General features: G+C 37.4%; 1 protein-coding gene across 5 annotated transcripts in view; it reads right to left on the bottom strand.

Annotated features, from left to right (window-relative positions):
- nalcn (sodium leak channel, non-selective) overlaps positions 1-22,235 on the bottom strand; it is a 118,819-nt gene that overhangs the window by 63,031 nt on the left and 33,553 nt on the right. For all 5 annotated transcript variants that reach the window (XM_049484687.1, XM_049484685.1, XM_049484686.1 and 2 more), the window contains exons 12-15: positions 13,366-13,497; positions 10,527-10,694; positions 4,229-4,420; positions 871-1,008 (exon numbers count right to left, since the gene is read on the bottom strand). In XM_049484687.1, the coding sequence (XP_049340644.1) occupies positions 871-1,008; positions 4,229-4,420; positions 10,527-10,694; positions 13,366-13,497 (630 nt within the window). The remainder of the gene's footprint in view (positions 1-870; positions 1,009-4,228; positions 4,421-10,526; positions 10,695-13,365; positions 13,498-22,235) is intronic.

Genomic DNA, 22,235 nt, shown 5'->3' with positions numbered 1-22,235 from the left:
GCATTTAAAATTATAGACTAGTAGTGAGCGATATGGCCCTAAAATTATATCTGGATATTTCATGGTATTTTTGCGAAAACGATAATCTCTGCTAAAAAAAAAAAAAAAAAAAAAAAACACAAACAAATAAATAAATAAATAAAAATCAAGAATACACTACTGCAACAAAATGAAAATTGTATTTTAATTGTATTATTGCATACGATATGATATGGCACACCCCTAACTGAGATAATAAAAAATACAGGAATTTTATAAGATTTGTAACAAAAGTCAATGATCCAGAATATCACGCTACTAATAATATTAATAATGCACTCCAAATATCCTAATATATCCAGGATTAAAGTAAAATAAATGATACTGGACAAATATAATCTCTAGTAGACTCTAGTAGATATTTAATGAGAAATAAGAACAGAGTGAATTTTTGTTTAATAAGTAAAACAGCAAAAAAACCCTGATATGATAATTAGGGGTGGGTGATACTGTATTTTAGAGTATAATATCGATCACAAAATTGTAAAAATGTTGGTGATATTATTGCACACAATACGATATGGCATACTTTGACCCATACACTGTGTAAAAATTAATCAATTAAATTTAAATTAAATTAAAATATGTTTAAAAGCTGTTGAGATATACAGAAATACACACTACATAAACACACACACACACACACACACACACATATATATATATATATTTTTCTTCTTGCAAAGCACCATAATGTTTAAGACACAGTAGTGATGGATGCATTAAAGCTGTTATGTTTAGTCGTGTTTGCTGAGATCTGTGATTGATGGTCATCTCCCGGTGCTAGAGTATTTTCTCAATACATAGATGAATACATTTGTGCATACATACCAGAGTAGCAAACAGGTGGTAGAGGATGAAGTAGATAGCCACCACTGGAGCCCACATGTGTCCAACTGCTACCAGGGTTTGGTCCATAACATCCACCCAGCCTTCCTGAGTCAGAATCTGAAACATGGACATGAAGGCCTGCGGGAAAAAAAAAAACACAGCAACCGTCAATCAGCAATCCTTTAATAATACTTTGCTTTTTATATTTATCCTAAAAACAGGGTGTCTGATAGGTCCCTAGATCTTTTTCTTATCTTTTCTTTTCTCAACAGCTTTTGCTGGTTACCTGAGTTAACTGGAGCTGCTAATGATACTGACACAAGAGCTACTAAGAAATAAAATGACCAGATTCATTCACTTTAAAAAGAGAAAGAGACTGCACTAAAATATACTGTATATTTTAAAAGCACGCTCCATCCAATAACACACTCTCACCAAAAACTACAGACTGTCAGTTTAATAATAACGTACAACGTTAATTATTATTATTATATTTTTTAGTTCTGCACAAAGGTTACATTCACATTACCAGGCTGAAGCGACTCAAATCTAGTTATTTGCTCAATGTGGCTCAGATCTGATTTTTTTACGGCTGTGTGAACGTGCCAAATCTGATTTTTTCAAATAAGATTTGATACACTTTCGGTCAAACTGGTATTCATGCATCTTTTTGCTTTTACGCATTAGCATTAGTGCTATGTGCTTCTCTCTCGTCTCACCCACACATCTCTTGGTGCAGCTGTGCAGCTATAGCTGCAAAAAAAACAGCAAAAGCAAACCACCTGGCCTTTTTTCTTTTTTCATCTCCTGGACCTGAGCATGAACTTCAGAGCAGCTGTCTACTCTCCACTCCAGCAAAAGATGCTCCATATATGAGCTGCTGTTACGGAGGGAGATGTTTATATTTTTCTTTGTTGCCTTCCCTTTTCTAAGCTACCTCATTCTTGCGCTCTCCTTCACTCTTTCTATCAGTCCTGCAGGTTACCTGTGAGAGGGAGGAGCTGATTGATTGATCCTGGTCCTGCGTCACTATAAAGCGCTGGCCGATGTGGAGTGCAGCGCGACACCCGACCCATTCAACCACCACGCCGCCCAGACCAAACCACCTATCGTACTATTCTGATTGTTTGTGCTGTCGTGAGTCAAAACGGAGCTGTTTAGATAACTAAAATATGTTACTTAACTTTGTTATACTACTTCTGTAAATACACTTCAAATAATACTAAAAGCCAAGGTAGCACTGTAGGGGATAAGGCCTGTTTCTTTGGGAGGGGGTTTCTTTTCTCCTGTGTTTTGTTAGTTAGGGAGGGAGGGAAGATTTATGTATTTTTATTTCCTTTCTTTTTTTTGTTAGGTAAGTGAGCTCTAAATTTCTAAGTTAGTTTTGTTTGTTTGTTATTTTAGGCATTTCTTATCCCTGACGTAAATGCTACTGATTATTATAAATAAATCATTTTGGCTTGTATTTCTGTGGTTGGTATCATCTTTGGTCTGGGCTAAAAATGCGTGAGCGGGTGTCGTCCTAGCATATGTTACTGGTCTGGCTTTCCAGGCCGTAACAGCTGCTAACTCCATTTCCCTTTATAAAGCTACGAGTCTATCGTCTCTCAAATATAAGTTTTTTTGCTGTTGTTGTTGAGGAAGGAGACGTTTATACAGGTATCAATGTGCGCATGTGAGGCATTTCAGGGACAGATTTTGTGTTCACATTACACACAGATACAGATCACTTACATTTGTAAATGTGAAACATCAAGAAAGCCAAATCTGATCTGAGCAAAAATTCTAATTTAAGCAATGTGGCTTGTAACGTGAACATAGCCAAAGTTCTGTACCATACTTCCATACAGAACCACAATCTTTACTAAAGAACTCTTAAATAACTCTTGAAAAACTTTTTTTCTTTGCATAGTTTTGCTAGGTCTGGCCTGAACAAGCCATTAAAAAGCCCGGCCACACTTGCATTGCGGCAGCTACAAGAACATTCAGAGATACTGCAACAGGTCTATTCCCGGAGAAACAGGGTAAACATCATTATGTTCAATGTTATTTATTTTTTCTTTTTTTTTGTGCCAACCGGAAAGAGGAGCCTAAGAAAAATAAGCAGCATCTGTTTATCCAGGCCCTTCAGAGTCCCAGCACAAACAGGGATCTGTAGATTCCTGCTAATAACAGTGGATAAAAAGATTTGGCTAATGAGAGCCCGAATCACGAGCACTTGGTATCAAAGAACTTGGCGTGGGGTCTTGCATCTGCTAACAAATTAAACACTGTGATGCTGCTGGAAGGTGTTTTAGGCTGATTTTTTTGTTGAAAAATATTTCCAAGCAAAGCTATTCCAAAAGGCTTTTCTGGAAACTAAAATATATGAATTTTAAAGATGTCGGATGTGTCTAAAACGCAAAAGCTCTATTTTTTTTTTACCTGTTGCTGTTTAATCCTGTCTTATATAGCACATTTATTAAGACAGTCAGAGACTTCAGATGCCTACGCACCTCCTACAGCAGAGCCACAACAGTCTCAGGAGGAAGATGTTCAGGTTTAAAGAGTAGAAATACCTCCTGCCACTGATGATGATATGTCTTGAATGTCTGAGAAAATAGCTGCTATACTGTCCAAGGCACTCTTGGTTGAATGATCGATTATTAGTGCACACATTTGTCAGATTTTATTGGTTAGATGCATATAGGGTTCTCAGTGTATGTTTTTTTCTGCTAATAAGATCTTAGTTTCCATTTAATCTTATTATATTCAGACATTTCCTCTAAATTCCGAGTAGAGGCAGATAGAGGTTATTTTACTGCATTACTATGACTAACCAGATAAAATACACACCTAAAAATCAGTTTTGCAGAAAATTTGAATATTATATTTTAAGACCAGCTGGTACCTTTGGCAGTGTGGGCAGTGTGCCAAGTCCTGCTGGAAAATAAAATCTGCATCTCCAAAAAAGTTGTCAGTAGCAGAGTGAAGCATGAAGTGCTGTAAGATTTAGCAGGAAAACAAAACTGCACTGACTTTAGACTTGATAATAAAACACAGTGGATCAACACCAGCAGATGACATGTCTCTCCAAACCATCACTGATTGGTGGAAACTTTAAACAAGACCTCGAGCAGTTTGGACTGTGTGTCTCTCCACTTTTCCTCCGCACTCTGATCCCTTGATTTACTTTAAATGAAATGTAAAATTTACTGATGATCAGTGATGGTTTGGAGAGACATGTCTGTCATCTGCTGGTGTTGATCCACTGTGTTTTATTATCAAGTCCAAAATGAAAGCATGAATGTGCAGTGGTGTGTAAACGCTGCAGTAACACAGTAACACTTTTAACTTAAAAAATATGGGAAAGGTTTACCCTGGGAAAGGTGGTGAAACGGTCCAATTCCTCCACAAAGCAGAACATCTGAAGACTGATGGCAGACATGACTATAAGCAGACTGGCTGTGAACACGACGAGACTGCCCAGCTTCTTCCCTGGACCAAATATCTTATACACAAAATCCTCCAGCGCAGGCGAGATCTTTATTAGACGCACCACTCTCAGCACCTGTAGAAAAAGAAGGCATTCAGCTTTCGTCAGTCAAATTCTAAATTTTAAACAGCTTTCTTTTCTTTGGAAATACAATTCTTCATCTATCTAATTATTCTTTGCATACTACATGTAAAAAACATAGTTTCCTATAAAATATAACATTATTATATGTTCTTTAGTTGAGAGAGCAGTTCCCAAATTGCTCTGGGTGACAACAAATCTGTGAGCAATGCATCACGGTCAAACGTTGATCAAGAGTAGGGAATAGCTATTGATCCAGGTGTTGCACTCAGTTGCTTTTTTTCCACTGAAATTCTTTAAATTGACTTCCTCTCTGAGCCTAAAGAGCCTAAAACTGAGATCCTCCATCAAGTCCCAGGATAAGGCCAACTCTTAAGCTCTTGATAGAAAGTTACCAGCACAGATCAGATGAGAGCCCACATAAATGCTTCACAGAGTATTTTGGTTTGTTTAACAATTTACTAACACTTTACTAACAGTTTACTACTGTTACTGACTAAATTCATTATTAATTTACAACATAAGAATGATGTCAGGCAAGCCACTTCATGTCTGCCTGCCATGGATTCTAATTTAGTGACTAAGAACTACACTTCCCAGAATTCCCATGTGCTCTCTCCTCCAGACTCTTCCAGTCACGTGCCACTGCGTCTCATGAACTCTCCATCATATTAATGAAAATCCTCTTTGTTCTCACCTGTTCCACCCTGTATAAATACCCCTCATTTCCTGTTCTCTGTGCTCGGTTTTGAATCTAGTTCCATATAGCCTTGCCCATGGTTTATGTTGTTTATCTTCTGTGTAAAGATGACCCTTGGCTTCAAACACTCTGATATGTTGTTGGTTAATGCTGCCTTACTGTTGTTAGCTATACCTGTGCTTGGTTTTCCTTGTAGTTTCTTGTTACTCTCTTTAATAAATTCTCTGATTCTAATCCGCATGTTTGTCTCACCCATGTCTGGCATTCGTGACAAAAGAAAAATACAATTAAAAGATGTGTCCAAACTTTTGACTAGTACTGTACATACAGTATATACCATGAATGCATTTACACATTAGTTTCATTATATTCCAACAACTATTTCTCAAAGAGTGTTTCTCTTTTTTTTTTGTCAGTGGCAACTAATTCGTACTCTGAAAATAGTATAATTCTAATATGAAGAGGAGCAAAAGTAATGAGATTATTGATGAGTTATTTGAGATTATTCATTATTATGTTCTCTTCCTCTTCCTGTCCTGTGTCCTTTTTTTAAACAAATTAGATGACACAGGTTTAGTTTGACCTTTAGCAGCGGAGCACAGAATGAATTAGCAGGCTTTTCTGCTTTTCTCTGGGGAGAGAGAGAAATCTTGAACTGTATTATTAGTATAATATTGTCTTTAATAAGAACTTTCAGCAACGGAATAATTATTTAATAAGTATGTGTGCTCACTTGTGATTATGGAATGATGACCCAGATAGTTTATCTTATTGTAGGATAATAAATGTGTTGCACAGCCTGGAATCGATCATTTTTAAATCACCAAAAAATGACCTCTGCCTTCACTTTGGACAAATGGAAAGTTGAGAACACTGACTGGAGTGCTTTTTCCGATCATAAATATAAATAATTTAAAGAAACTGGACGATTCAATTGTTTGTAATCACATAACCCATGTGACCAAAACCAGAAATAGGCTTAATAATTCCAGTGACTCATTTCCTAGTTGAAAACGGAAGGTGAATCATCAGACAAGCTGTTCTCTGTGCATGTGTAGAATAGTTGGGCGCTAAGAAGCTAAGAATATTTAGCTCATAAAGCATGGCGGCATGCGGCCGGCGCCCCACCCCTCCTGTGGAGAGAGGGGAGGACTGAGTGGAGCGCAGGTTGTGTCTTTAATGAGGCCTGTCAACAAAAAAACTGCTTTAATCCCCTTTCCCGTTTTCCTCCAGCTGCCTGGAGCCGTCCTCGGCTAGCTCCACCGCAGCAACCAGCAGCATGCACTAATGCATTATTACCCCCCATTAGCACATGATTAGCATTGGACCACCTAGCAGGTGCTGCTGCCTCCACACACCGAGTTCAACAAACACTAGTGAATACACTGATGGAGCTGCTGTACATTTCTATAAGCAAACCAAACTGAAGCTATGATGAAGCAAAAAAAAAAAAAAAAGCTTTCAGTTCCTATTACGACAGGATTAAATTGACATGGAGTCCAGGGGTAATTCTCTTTTTCACAAAAGCACCGCTCTGATTTTATTATCGTCCAGTAATACAATTTTCTCCCTCGTCCTCTGAGAAAATTACAGACTGAATTACCTACTGAATTACCAGATTGACTTTCACTGAACTCTGTGCAGTGCTCTGATAATTGTAGATCTATTCTAAAAGACATTTCCATGTTTTTCAAAAAAAAAAAAAAAAGGTTACTCAGGACAAAAAAAAGGGTTTTGGCCGCTGCAGCACCTCTGAAATCCTGTAACATTGAGACTAAGACATGGGATTCTGAAAAAATATATATCGCAGGGCGTCCATTTCCACTAGGGGTGGGCGATCGATATGGCCCTAAATTATTATCATGATATTTTATGGTATTTTCAAGTTTCTGAATCAGATTTTGCTATTTATAGGTTTATGTTTGAGTAAAATAAACATTGTTGTTTTATTCTATAAACTACAGAAAGAATTTCTCCCAAATTCCAAATATATATAGAATATTGTCATTTAGAGCATTTGTTTGCAGAAAATGAGAAATGGCTGAAATTAGCTTTCAGACCTCAAATAATGCAAAGAAAACAAGTTCATATTCATAAAGTTTTAAGAATTCCAAAATCAATATTTGGTGGAATAACCCTGGTTTTTATTCACAGTTTTTTATGCATCTTGGCATCATGTTCTCCTCCACCAGTCTTACACACTGCTTTTGGATAACTTCAAGCAGTTCAGTTTGGTTTGAAGGCTTGTGATCATCCATCTTCCTCTTGATTCTATTTAAAAGGTTTTCATTTTAAGTGGTCTCTTTTTTTTCCAGACATGTATATTAGGGTTGGGCGATATTGCCCTCAAAATAATATCACAATATTTCATGGAACTTTCGTAATAATAATACTCTTGGCGATATGACAAAACACTGAATTAAAAAAAAAATGTTCTAAGAATACATTTCTGCAACAAAATGAAAACTACATTTTATTATTGCATACAATATGATATGGCACACCCCTAACTGAGATATTAAAAATACAAGAATTGTATCAGATTTGTAACAGAAGTTAATGATCCAGAATATATCCAGGATTGAAGTAAAATAATCTGTCTCTAGTAGATATATAATGGGAAATGAGAACTGTGTTAATTTTTCTTTAACTAAAAAAAAACAGCAAAACAGCAAAAAAACTAGTACTCTGATGTAATAAATAGGGATGGGTGATATGGCACGATATTTCAGGGTATAATATCGTTCCCAATATTAAAAAATGTTAGCGATATTATTGTGAACGATATGATATGGCACACTCCTAGTGTATATAACAGTGTTTTTAAAAAGTTCTGTAGAAACTCTAAGCTGTGCAGCACTGTGGTATGGGGGGGGGGGGGGGGGGGTGTTTAACTGTGAGTCATGGTGGGCCTCGCATCACCCTTTAATCAAGATAAAATCACTGTAATACTGGTGCTGTGGTGGCAGCATGTTGTTTTATCTGTACAGCTCCTGTTTCTTGTGAAATCACACAGCCCCACAGGCAGCCATTCTCCTGCAGAGTCTGTTTTTTACCTGCTAAGCTCTTAAAAAACTGTGGCAGTGGCTGCAGCAGTTTTCCTTTTACAATGCCCGAATCAATCAGACCACAATATAGACCATAACTGAAATGTACAGGAAATACATCCAGTCACCTATAGTTTGGAAGGGATGACAGAAAACTCATTAAAAGAGACTGTGTGTCCAAACTTTTGACTGGTAGAAAACCAAAAACATTTTAGTCAAGAGTATATATGGACTAAAAAAATACATAAATACATAGATTACTGAGCTATAGTTCAGATCTCTTTGTTAGATTTATTAGTTTGATTTTAGACCATTATGTATAAAAAAAAAAACACAAAATCCTTAAATTTTCCCCAAAATCATCAGTACACCTTATAATCCAGTGCTCCTTATGTATAAATGTTACCAGTCAGTTAGTAAGGAGCAGTAAATCCAACCAGGAGTTTCAGTGAAGTTTCTCCAGCACGACTGGAGCAGTATTAGCATTAGCTAATTAGTATTAGTATTAGCATTAGCTGCTAATGTTCAGAGGTGAGTTTACCAGCCTGTAGTCTGCTGCGAACCCCCGACTAGCACTGCTGGAGCAGTATTAGCATTAGTCGCTAAGCGCTAGCTCATTTACCGTTCAGAGGTGAGTATATCGGCCTGTAGTCTGCGTGTTTACTGTGTTAAAACAATCTACGTGGGACAAAGCGCTAGCTAATACTGCACTGTTGCACTCATAATGCTAACTGGTGCACAAACACAGGATGGAGGGTCAGATTTTGTTCTTTTGTCATTGTTCTTTTTCTCTTCTTTTATTAATAGAAGGATAATGACCTATCTCAACTTGCTGTAATCGATTTAAAAGTCCTAATCATCCAAAAAAAAAATGCAAATGAAGCAGTCTATGGTTCAGTTGATCTGGACTAAGGCCAACTGATATAGTCACATAGATCACAGATATTGTTTTTTTTTGAGACACATACACTCTAAGAAATATAAGTAAAGATTTGTACTTAAAAGAGTACAAAGCTTGTCGCTGGGGCTGTATCTTATATTGAGGTACAAAAAAGTACCTTTCAGTGAAAGTCCTTTTTTGTACCCATGGCTTTTGTGCCAGTAAAGATTATAAAGATTATAAACATTATCATCAACTGAATATGGCTCAAAAACTTGATGATGCAAAATTGTCCGGCTTTCAAATAAAAAATGTGCAATTTAAATATATACTGTTCATTAGTACAGTGATACAGAATACTGAACGTACCTTTTTTTTCTGGTTAAATGGTACAAATTTGTACTTACTGCTGTTAGAAATGACTTTGTACTTCAGAGGGAACACATCTGACCCTGTAAAGACCAATATTGTACCTTTGAGGGTACAATTATGAAGAGTGTACCTTCGAGTACAAAAAAGTACTCATATCTTACCTCTGTTTTTTAGAGTGTACTGTGGTCTGAGGCAACTTTCGTATCTGCTATTATGATTCAGACCAAACTATAAAACTCATCCAATATGATTAGCTAGGGTTAATACACAGCAATAACATTATTAACCTCCTAAAACTGACATCAGTATCTGTCAATATCTAAATATCTGTTTTATAGTTATCAATGAGGAAATAAAGAGGAGCTCCAAGACATAGTTTGAAGGCTATCATTCAACTTATATAACAGACACAAATGTAGAGGCTCATAGTTTTAACACGTAACACCCTCATCTCAAGGTCACTGATGCTACGCAAATAACTCTTCAATTACTCCTACATTCTTTTAAAAAAGAAAGTAAAGAGAGAAATCTCAATATGATAAATCCCAAGTTATCTTTAAATGGCGCCAGACAGAGGATGAAACGTCCTTTTAAACAAGGTATACCTTCCCTTATCTCCTTCAAGGGCTTTAGAACTTTAGAGCAAGTCTCTGAATATAATATTTTCCATTTATGTAAAACCCTTAAACATTTTAAATAAGATATGAGAACAATTACAGAGTTTAGAATATTTGTGTAGCTTCATTAAGTAAAACACTTGAAATACATTAAACTCATATTTACTACCAACAAAAAAAAAAACATTTTAAATGTGTTCAAACTAAGTTACACTACACTATATACGTTCAAATGACAATTATATGAAGTTCAAATGACTCTAATGAATGAATTTTCCACATGTTATTCTTTATAGTTTGCAGGACTTTTGTATTAATCTACAATGCAGACTATTTGAAAAATAATTAAAAAAAACCTCTTTTTTTAAGTTAAAAAAGGGTTTTCCTTTTCCTGTACAGTTTCTGTTTCGAAGATACAAAGTTTGGACAGCTTCCGACAGCGACAATATGTAGAATTGTAGGATGTGTAAGTTAGAGTGCCTACCTGAAAGTAGGTTAACTGAGAGTGGTAGAGGTCCGGGTAGATGTGCAGGGTGGTGCCCACAACCAGGAGAGACTCAAACTTATGTAGAGATGAACTGATGTAGCCAGTAAAGCCCAGGCACCAGATCTTCAGAAGAGCCTCCAGATCAAAGAGCACCGTGAAGGCAACCTGTAGGTCCAGAGAACAGAGAAAGAGAGAGAAATGAGAGAGAGAGAGAGAGAGAGAGAGAGAGAAACCTGGATACACAAACATGGACTGATAACATAGTTCTTACCCCATTAAAAAAGGGGTGCTCAGACTTCATAATGTTTAATGGAGTCCCACAAGGTTCTATTTTAAGGCTCTTTATACTTATTGTATTGATGCAATTCATACCAGTTTTGAAGTACCGTATTTTTTACACTACAAAGTGAACTTAAAATCCTTTCATTTTTCCAAAAATCACCAGTAAGCTTTATAATCCAGTGCACCTTATGTATGAATTCTATCAGTCAGGTATTAAGGAGCAGTAAAGCCACTCCACTGAAGTACAGAGTTATACAGGAGTTTTAGGTTAGTTCCCCAGCACAGAGACTGGAGCAGTATTAGCATTAGCCACTAACCTGCAGCCTGCTGCTGCTACCCCCTGCTAGCACTGCTGGAGCAGCTTTAGCATTGCCTGCTAACCACTCTAAGCACTATCGGCCTGTAGCCTGCACATTTATCGAGTTAAAACAAGCCAACTAATATCACCCAGGCTTACTGGAACACTCAGGGTTCCTCAGTATAGCGCTGTCAGGCAGCATTTACTGTTAGCTGCTAATGCTAATGCTGCTGCACCAAGCCTTATTGGAAATCTGGAAATCTAAGCTTATTATAAATAAACGGAAGCACTTATTTACTAAGAAATAAATCTTCTTGACACCCAGCGGTGATACCTACTGAATTAGAAGGAAAATATGTCCCCTGTTCTTTACAATAAAACAGATGTTTATTAATCGTGAACATTATAATCCATATGCGCCTTATAGTGCAAAAAACATACATGCAGAGTGTTAAACAGTTAAAGGGGTTAATATGAGTATTCTACAGGAATAATAAAATCACTAGATCTACAGTCCAGAACGTTCTAGCACAGCTACCAAATCATCAGCTACTCTTTTCACCAACTCAATTTATTTGTTTCATGCAAGTGGAGAACAGAGTAGGAACATGCCTGTAGCTACGGAACGCACGAGGGAACACGTTCACAGACTACAAGAAACGAGAGAGGAGAAAACTATCTAGAGCCTCCACAAATTCAGCAGATCCACATGGAAATGTGAACTGGATTAATGCTGATATGGACTGGGAGCTGGGCTGTGAATATGCAGTGTGCATTCCTCCCCTTATCTCTGCCTTTCAGCTGGGAGTGGGCGGGTGGCCACACTCTTCTATCTGTCTTTGTTCCCGCCGTGCCACCTGCATACTGATTGCACAGACAGAGCGTGGCAGACAGCACACGTGCCCGTAAACACACACGCGCGTGCCTGGAGCTGGGAGTGTGCCTACAGGCTGCACCCACACTGTCATCCCTCATTTAATCTCCCAGTTGAAGATGGCAGAATGTGATGAGGATAGGTTTCAGTAAGATCTAATCTGATATGATCAGCAGCAGCAGCAGCAGCAGCTCACTCAAACAAGGGATTCGGTTGCTGCTGTCACAACTCAGAATTAACTGGTGGATAAACATACAGGTAAACACACAACACACGGACACATACATCTACTACATACATTATCAAGAGTATTCAGGAAACAACACTGCACCTCAAAACTTTCATTACATTCATTTTTATTTAGATCTGTACATTGACACCAAGAGTATTGTTGTATCTCATAAGTGCATGCATACTTTTTGTAGGTGTGTCGTAAAAATGCATAGTTTTTATACCTGACATTCCAAACTTGATGCACTTGAATCAGTACCTTCATATAGGTGCATTGCGATACATAATTTCATGCCTACATACTTAAACTGAATTGAGAGACAGACAAACGGATCGACGGACAGACAAATACGGAAGAATGGGTGGACAGATGACAGATGGACAGATGTATTAATGATGGATGGGTGGATGGATGAATTGGATGGATGGATGGATAGACAGACAAAGATGGAATAACAGATGGACAGATGATAGATGGACATCAGAGATATAGATGGATGGATTGATGGATGGATGGGAAAACAAAGATGGAACGATGGGTGGATGGATGATAGATGGATAGCAAAAGATGGATGGTTGGATGGATGGATGGATGGATGGATGGATGGATGGATGGATGGATGGATGGATGGATGGACAAGTTTGGAAAGAATGATTAACTGGTGGACAAACAAAGGATGGATGGATGAATGGATAGACAAGGTTGAAAAGAATAATTAACTAATGGACAGACAAAGGATGGATGGATGGATGGATGGATGAATGGATGAATGGATAGACAAGGTTAAGATAAATGATTAACTAATAGACGGACAAAGGATGGATGGATGGATGGATGGATGGATTTAACAAAGGCACAGAAGTGGATGGGTGGTTAAATTGGATAAACAGATGGATGATTGGAAAGAAGAGCAGACAGAGAAGGATTACTGAAACTGTAAGGATGGATGGATGGATGGATGGATGGATGGATGGATGAAACCAATTATTTACATGTAATTGCTTTAATGTTAGAGAATGTATACCTAAAATCACACTAACTGAGATAATTTTAAACCAGGTTCATACAAGAAGAAGACTTGACTGGACCTTTCAGTTCTAACAGTGACTGATATAAGGATCAGATGGAAAGGTGAAACTAGATATCTCACCTCGGCCAGGTAGAACTCATCGTAGTCCTTCTTGTGGTTCTTTCCTTTGTAGTAGTTGCTGGAAGCCACAATCACATCCACAGCCACCATACTCAGAATGAACATGTGGAACACGGAGGAGCGCATCAGTTTCTGTGGAAACATGGAAATAAAGGAACTGAGAATCTGAGAAAACTTAAAAAACATTAAAGATCAGGACCTTTTAGTAAACACTAAAGCAAAACACTTCAGCAGTGCACACACTTGCTGGATCTGGATCCATTCCTCAGTAAGAACAAAAGAAAGCCCTGTTGAAGCAGATCCATCATTTTGTGCTGGTTTATAATAGAGCCTATTAATCACAGAGAGGACTGGCAGGGCAGGACTGAGCGCACACTGCCAGGCCAAATGCAACTCTCTGTCCCAGACTCCCCAGAATGCACACGGTGCCACAGACAGGCAGGGACACGGCCAGGATCACGCCTGGCCACCAGGGCCACCACGGGACTGGCCTCAGTACGGAGTTAACTTCTGATTAGAGCTACACAGTAAACTGTATTTCGGTCACTTTTTTAATATGAATTCTTTGAAGAACACATTGTTAATTATATAAAAATAATATAATTTAACAGTTGCTGATACCCCTTACAGTTCAGTGCCGCCTCATAATACCACCAGCTGCACTTACACCACATCATGTAAGAAATGACACTCCAGCAGAGCTAGTACTAGTGCATCTCAAAAAATTGGAATATTATTGAAAAGTTACTTTATTTCAGAAATATACAGTATTATTATATAGATGTATTACACACAGAGTGATCTATTTTAAGCTTTTATTTCTTTTATTGTTGATGACCGATTATGGCAAAAATCAATGTCTCAGAAAATTAGAATACTATATACAATCAATTGGTACTTTCGGCAATGTGGGCAGTGTGCCAAATCCTGCTGGAAAATGAAATCCGCCTCTCCATAAAAGTTGTCAGCAGAGGGAAGAAGCATGAAGTGCTGTAAGATTTTTCGGGAAAACACTGCACTGACTTTAGACTTGATAATAAAACACAGTGCTGACCAACATCAAGGCCATTTAACCATGCTCTCTCTGACTCCAGCTGCTGAAGGCAAACAGCAAGACCCAGGATTCAAACCAAATCATACTGGAAGCCTTAATCCTCTGGACCACTCGAAGCCCATGTAAATGATAGTGATAAAGATATGACATCATTATATCACCACACACACCCTGGTTATGAGAGGGCCTGCAGAGCTTTTCAGCATCTAAGTGATCGCAGACTGAATCCCATAACATTTATGCGTTATAAAAGAGAGGAGAGCACACTTTGCTTTGAAATGTTTATGTAGTGCAACACTTGTGCATCGCAGTCCAAATGCAGCCCCACAGCTTGTGGGTGGGTGGATTAATTGACAAGATTTGAAGAAAAGGAGAGAGAGAGAGAGAAAGAGAGATGGGTTGTTTTATCGCCACACAGAACTCTAACTCTCTGGGAAGAGTGAGAGCAGTCACAAGCAGAGACATTATGCAAATCTACCGTCACCCATCTGGTCTTCACAGCGGAGAGTAGACTGCCCGTCTTCAGCTCAAAGGGGAACTCCATTATCTTTATTAGTTAATATTAATATGTCATAAATCTTCAGGGACATTTCTAAACGTTATATAATATATTTATAGTTGTAAACTGTAGATGATTTATGAGTATACATGAGTATATACTCTAGATTACAGAATTTACAGATGTATGTAACTTTCACAAATACTATTCAAATACAGGTAAATTACAGAGATGGGTGTGGTTATATTATTTATACCCAGGTACCACTTTAAAATAAGACTACCTTTATAAAGGGTTTATAAATGGTTTACAATAAATTTATTTATGGTTAATAATTAGGTTGTAAATGCCTTAAAAATCATTAATAATCAGTTAGAACACATTTGTAGAAAAGGCAACATTGCTCTGTTGTTTGCCAAGTAGTGAACCCACAGCCGTCTATATTGTTGCCCTTTCTACGTATGTGTTATAACTGATTATTAATGATTTTTAAGGCATTTACAACCTAATTAGTAACCATTAATAAACCAATTGTGAACCATTTATAAACCCTTTATAAAGGTAGTCTTAGTTTACAGTGGTACCTATACCTATATACAACTCTGGAAAAAATAAGACACCACTTAAAAATGATGAGTTTCTTTGATTTGACCAAATTGAAAACCTCTGGAATACAATCAAGAGGAAGATGGATGATCACAAGAAATTAAACCAAGCTGAACTGATTGAATTTTTGCACCAGGAGTAAAGCAGCATAAAGTTATCCAAAAGCAGTGTGTAAGACTGGTGGAGGAGAACATGATGCCAAGATGCATGAAAACTGTGATTAAAAACCAGGGTTATTCCACCAAATATTGATTTATGAACTCTTAAAACTATGAATATGAACTTGTTTTCTTTGCACTATTTGAGGTCTACAAAAGCTCTGCATCTTTTTTTGGGAATTTATATTTGGAATTTGGAAGAAATGTTGTCCGTAGTTTATAGAATAAAACAACAATGTTCGTTTTACTCTTAATTTTTTCCAGAGCTGTATATACATTGGTGCATATATTTCCACATAGGTACATTCCTAATTTAAGCCATGAACATTTAAAATATATACAATAAAATACAGACAGAAAGCAACCAGAGTAAAACCAGCTGCCATCACAGGGTTAAGTTCCACAAACTCAGACAAATAGAAGAGACACTCTCCCTCTGGGTGAGGCAGCCAGACTGTGGAGCCACATGTGGAGCTCTACAGCCTGAGGGTTTCACACACACACACACACACACACACAGCCTGTGATAAGCCCCTGCTGAAGCAAGGGACACGGCACAGATAATCTAAGCCCTAATCTAAGATGATTCTCACTCTTTTCAGTGTGTTTCACCTCCTTCATCCACCTGACCACATTTTAAACATAAGGTCTCTCATTCCTCTTTATGTTCTAGATAAGATGTAATTCCTTTTATAATAGCAAATTAATCTTCCCAGCTTCTGCTCAGTCCTGTTGAAAAATCTGCATCATTTTTAGGCTCACTAATATAAGAGTAGTTTAATTTTTTACACTGTTTAAAGATAACATACAGGATATTAGACGTACATTGATCAGTAAAGTCAATGCATGATTCATTAGTTTCGCCTCATCATTTAAAGATAAATGATGCTCTGTGAAGCATGGGGTTTATAGTCATAAACTGCACAGACCCTTACATGCTATTAACAAAAGCTAATGAGTAAAGCTAGATATAAATGTTGGGTTTTACATGCAGTTTACTAAAGTGACTTTTGTCATACAAGTGCAAGGACCAGATACAGATATAGCTATAGTGCCTCTGAAGAAATCAGTTTGAAGGGCCATGTAGCCCCACAACTTTTCCTAACCTACACCTCTACCCTTCCAACATTTGGGAAACCTACCCCAAATTTAATGGTTTTTCAGACCTTTTTAAGACCTTTTTAAGACCTCAAACAGGAGAGTTGAGATGCACATTGAATTCTGCGTGATTTGTTCAGCCGTGGTTTTATGTTTTTTAGATACAATCCGTGTTAGCACCCGAACATCCCTTTCAGACAGCTTCCTCTTACAGCGTCCACAGTTAATCCTGTTGGATGTGGTTGGTCCTTCTTGGTGGTATGCTGACATTACCCTGGATACCGTGGCTCTTGATACATCACAAAGACTTGCTGTCTTGGTCACAGATGCGCCAGCAAGACATGCACCAACAATTTGTCCTCTTTTGAACTCTGGTATGTCACCCATAATGTTGTGTGAGATGGGATTGACCCTTTCAAACATACAGTTAATGACTCTTTAAGTAACCAAAAGTGGTTCTTTTACAGCATCACTCCAAATTAATCTTCTGCTCCTTTAATGTTAAGCTTAGCAGAGCTTCAGGTAAGAAAAACAGAGCTTCTGTCTGATCTGAATTTTAATTTTTTTCTGCTTTCTCCAGGTTTCTTCTTTCTTAAGATGGGCCATGACAAAGCAGTTTGACATTTCCAGCTTCTGTACGCTCAGGTTCCCCAAGGATGTTTTGGCTGAGGGGGGTCACTGACAGATGACTCCATTTTTTCAGGGACTTGACTTCACCTCCACACACCCTCGGTTCATCTGGATGTTGCGCTATTCACACAGTATCCGGGGGGGCTGGGAGACTGAAAGCATGGTACTGTAGCCTCTTCGTCTCGTCGTCGTCTCTGCTCGTCGTGCTGTCCCCTGTGGTCTCCAAGCTTTTCACTCTCACATTCAATCCCGCTGACTAGAACCGCCGACCGTTTATAAAGACAGCGCCGTTGATGCAACCTAAGGTGTGCTGGCCTACTTTCTCTGATTCTGCTGGTGGCACACGCGCAAGAGGATGTCAAAATCAATTTAATAGATACTACTGTGAGACGAGATGGCTCGCTCCCTCTCTCTGTGCTAGCGTTTGATGCAGACCAATTTGTACGCTCAGATTTTTTTTTTCTAAAGCAAGGGCGTGACATTATCACTGCCTCTGTGTGCTTGAAACATCAGGTGCTGCTTCCATCAGCTGACATGCAATTAGTGTTCTCTCTGACAGGGTGAACGCACAGTACTGTCAGCATCATAGCCATGAAACAGCCTATCAGAAGGCAATACTGCAAAGTAAACAACAGCACTGTTCTATGATACTCAAGATAGCTACATCTTCTTTTTGATAGTTGGATCCCTTCTTTAGTTTCCTTGGTAATGTTGTTATAGCCCTTAAACAGTTAGCTCAGAATACCCCAGATTCTCCATAATGTGCAAAAATAACTAAAATAAAAAGTTAATTAAAAGGACAGAGAAAAGTAGGGCTGTAAAATAGTTGGACTCTAATTTAATGGTCATTTATTTGGGTCTATTATATTGTACACATACGTAAGTCATGGAGCCATGAGTGAAGGAGAGTGGTTTCTGCTGCTTGCCAGGCCGTTATTGTAAATAAGAACTTGTTCTTAATGACTAGCCGTGAAAAAAAATAATAGATGCATGGTTAAAATCTAAAAGTTAATTCTATTTTTTGTCACGCAAAGTCCCTAGAGCCTGCTAGAGCAGTTAAACAAGATGTCTAATTTTGAGCAATATTTTTTTTCTTGTAGATTAATACTAAAGTCATCCAAACTGTGAAGAAAAACATTGAGGAACATTGAAAATCAACAATTTATTTAGTTAACTTAAAAGTGTTAAACAGTAAATATCCCTGGTTTATAGTAAATAGGCCTATTTGAGTAATGTTCTAATCCATATTATGGCAAGAACTATTCAACTAAGTAAAGAAAAAAAGTTCTTTAACAGACAAATGTTGGAAAATATCAAGAACTTTGAAAGTATTTTCAAGTGCAGTCACCACAAAGACCATCAAAAACATTATAATGATGAAACTGGCTCTCATCAGGACCTTCCAAAATAAGTAAGATAAAAAAGTTACTTCTTGAGCTTTTTGGTTTGTTTAACACTTATAAGTTCATACATGATTCTTTATGTGTTTCTTTATAATCTGGATTACTTTACTACTTGCTTACAATGTAGGAAAAAATTACGTTTTCAATACTTTAAATTCGGTACCGATACCGAAACAAGATTTTTTTGGTACCCTTTCCTAAATTCTAACCAAAAAATACAAAAAGCGATGCAAAACACTGAAAACAGGCCTATTTTTAGACCCTTTGGTACTCAGTAGTACCGAGACATTTTGGTCAGTGTCTTTAGTATCGTCTTTAGTATCGAATTTCGATAAACAGCCTAAGAAAGAGTGTCCAAACTTTTGCCTGGTATTGTATGTCTTATTATAAAATCATGAAACACAACACTAGTTCCTGTTCTATGATATGTGGCATATCAGTGTATATTAGCTTAATGATTCCAACACAAATCTAACAAGTAATCGTCGAACACTAAGCATGTCTACAGTGACTGAAACTGTGTAAATATAACTATTTGCCAAGTTATCGCTTTAAGGGCCGAGAGTGAGGAAGATGCGAGATAAATGCCAAGAGAACTCTCCTGTCAGCCTATTATCAGAGTAACTGGGAAAAAGGCGCTGTCTGCTCGTTGTGTGAAATGAAAGTGATGGATGTGTCACTGGTCAGCCTTCTATCTGGAGGCCACTCTGCTGTCCACTCATTCTTTAGAGCTGGACCTTCACTATCCCTTCCTCTTTTTCCTCACACTACATATATCTAACAACTACACTGCTACTGCTACACTGCAAAACTCTATAGAAAACAATGACTAAATAAAACAAGCAATCCAGATTTGCTGACATTCGATAACATTAGCCACGTTCCAGCTGAAATAAGAAAAAAAAAAAAAAAGAAACACTGTATTTCTGTATTCATAATGCATTATGAATGAATCTACAATGCGTTATATAGTATACATAATAAGTATAAGAATTGTCATAAGCTTGTATAATAACTTGTATAAAAGTACTTATAACTACATACATAACATGGTATAAAGTACAAGTATGTCTCTACATAAAGACAAGTTTCATAATGCCTTATAATATTTTGTACAAAGTTCTTATGAACACATATTATGAGGCACTATGAAACCTCACTTTATAAAGAGACATACTTGCACTTTATAACTTGAACATTATGAAATATAACACGGCTATGGGACATATAACACTGCCATGAGGCCAGAATTAACCTCTGACACTGAATAATTGTTAAAGAAAGACAGTTCCCAGCAGGCCCAGACCCAGACCACAATCACCTGAGTATTGAGTTCACCTGTTCACCTCACTATATATACTCCTGCACTTCTCTTAAATGGCCGAGTATTAGATTTGGTTCTATATATCTATATGTATATCTATATATCTATGTCTATATAAAGATAATAAATTTCCTATCCCATTATGTTGTCTTTCCCTCTGATACTGTCTTGCTGTGTTTTAACCCTGCCTGTTTTTACCATGTTTTTGCATTACACCTTAGTTTGTTTTGTTTATTAAATTAATCACCTTTTTTGATACCACACCTGTATCATCCTGCCTGGGCTTTCCTTGCCCAATTGTGACAATATGTGTATTATAATAAATTATGATTTATTAAACAAGCTTATGGCATTCATTATGAGTTATTATGTATGCTCTATAAAGCATTATAAATGCATTTACAAAGTATTATGAATACCAATTCATTCAAAGGGTTACAAACTACCAGTTTTCTGATACCGTGGCATCCTTAGTCTAGACACTAAGCTGCATGTTGTCGTTTTCTGTTTAATACGAAACAATCTTTCTAAAACAAAATGCTGTGCCACTGTACATTCCAGCTAAAAGAGCCAAGCAAGATAAATAAGTAAATAAATAAACAAATACATTTCTACTACACTCCAAGTCAGTCCCAGAAGTGTTAAAAACAAACTGAATCCACCCTCTCCATCACCATATTCATAATTCCCCAAACTCCAGTTTTGACAGAATGATGAAGATTGTGTGCAGCACATTGTGCATATTCGCTTCCAGACGGAGTCTGGAAACTGACCACTGTAGCATCACACATTCAAAGGAGCGCCGCTGTTCCTTCTGCTGTCTATGACTGCCAGGCAAGACAAATGGAGCATCAAATGGTAGATTAAATAAGCCAAGTTATATGGGGTAGGAAATGCTAGAGAAGTATGCTTATGTAACTGTATAAAAAAGCAGAACACCTATATACTCTACTGTACAAAACAAACAAAACCTGAGCATAAGAATCTCACCATAAATGACTGAATAAATGGCAGTGGCTACTTGATTTACACACATCCATCACCTAAAAAATGATGGCAGATGATGTAACTAATTCAGTTTCACTGTGAGAAAAATGAAGCACGATTTTGCACCACATGGACTGAAACTAGTTTCTCTGTCACTATTAATTAAGGATGCATAACATTTTTGGCACATTTATTACTGCAATTGCAATGCTAAAGTTGATTTGCTTTTAGACATTAATCCTATTTAAATTGTCTATACAAAAAGAGTGGCAAAATACATAAAATCTCTTAAATTGGCCAAATGTTTAATTTGGTTAAGATTCCAGTAAAAAACAAATATTTGGTGCATCTCTATTGTCCAATGTGCATACAGTAAAAGCTTTTGAACAGTTTTTAGATGTTATCAGTGTAATTAAATATGGGCTGAATTTGCTATTTCACTTTCTCATCATTCATCAAACCCCTAAGACTGAATGTCACTACCACAAACTGTTCTGATAGGTCATAGTGCTAAAAACGAGCTCAGTCAGAACTTCACTCCTTCGTTTCTTTGGTTTTACTATGAATGGAGGAGCTACTGAGCTCTGAGTTTCCTCTTCTGAAGTCTCCATTGCTCCAATAAAACTGAGCCTGATCCTCTTTTAGAGGCTGTACGTGTGACGTAAGAACATAAACAGGCGTGACTGCTCCTGCGAAAAGCTAGTCAACACCCCAGTTTTCAGAATGAATATAGCGTATTAGGCTTAGCAGGAATGGTCGTTCCAGTGCACTGGTACCATTAAACACAATATTTTATTCCTTTATTCCTCCACTCAGAAATGCTGCTTATATGCTTATGCTTATATGAACTGCCACTTTAATACATAAAGAAACCCATCTTACTCTGCAATTGTTTATATACATATCATATAAGGTTTGATTAATCTACTAGACACGTTCACTCAAGAACATTTTACATTTATCCGCCAAAAAAAGCTCACTGACTGTTGCTGTGCTCAGGTTAGCTTATAATAGTGGCCAATGTTTTGTTTCTAGAAACCAGTGTGAGTCACACAATGTTCTTTTAAGTTGCCAAACTCTGAGCACGAAAAGTACAAGCACATAACCCGAC

Source organism: Astyanax mexicanus, chromosome 11, assembly GCF_023375975.1.
Source record: "Astyanax mexicanus isolate ESR-SI-001 chromosome 11, AstMex3_surface, whole genome shotgun sequence".
Lineage (NCBI taxonomy): Eukaryota > Metazoa > Chordata > Actinopteri > Characiformes > Acestrorhamphidae > Astyanax > Astyanax mexicanus.
The sequence above is the reverse complement of the archived record's forward strand: the minus strand, read 5'-3'. Positions and strand labels throughout refer to the sequence as shown.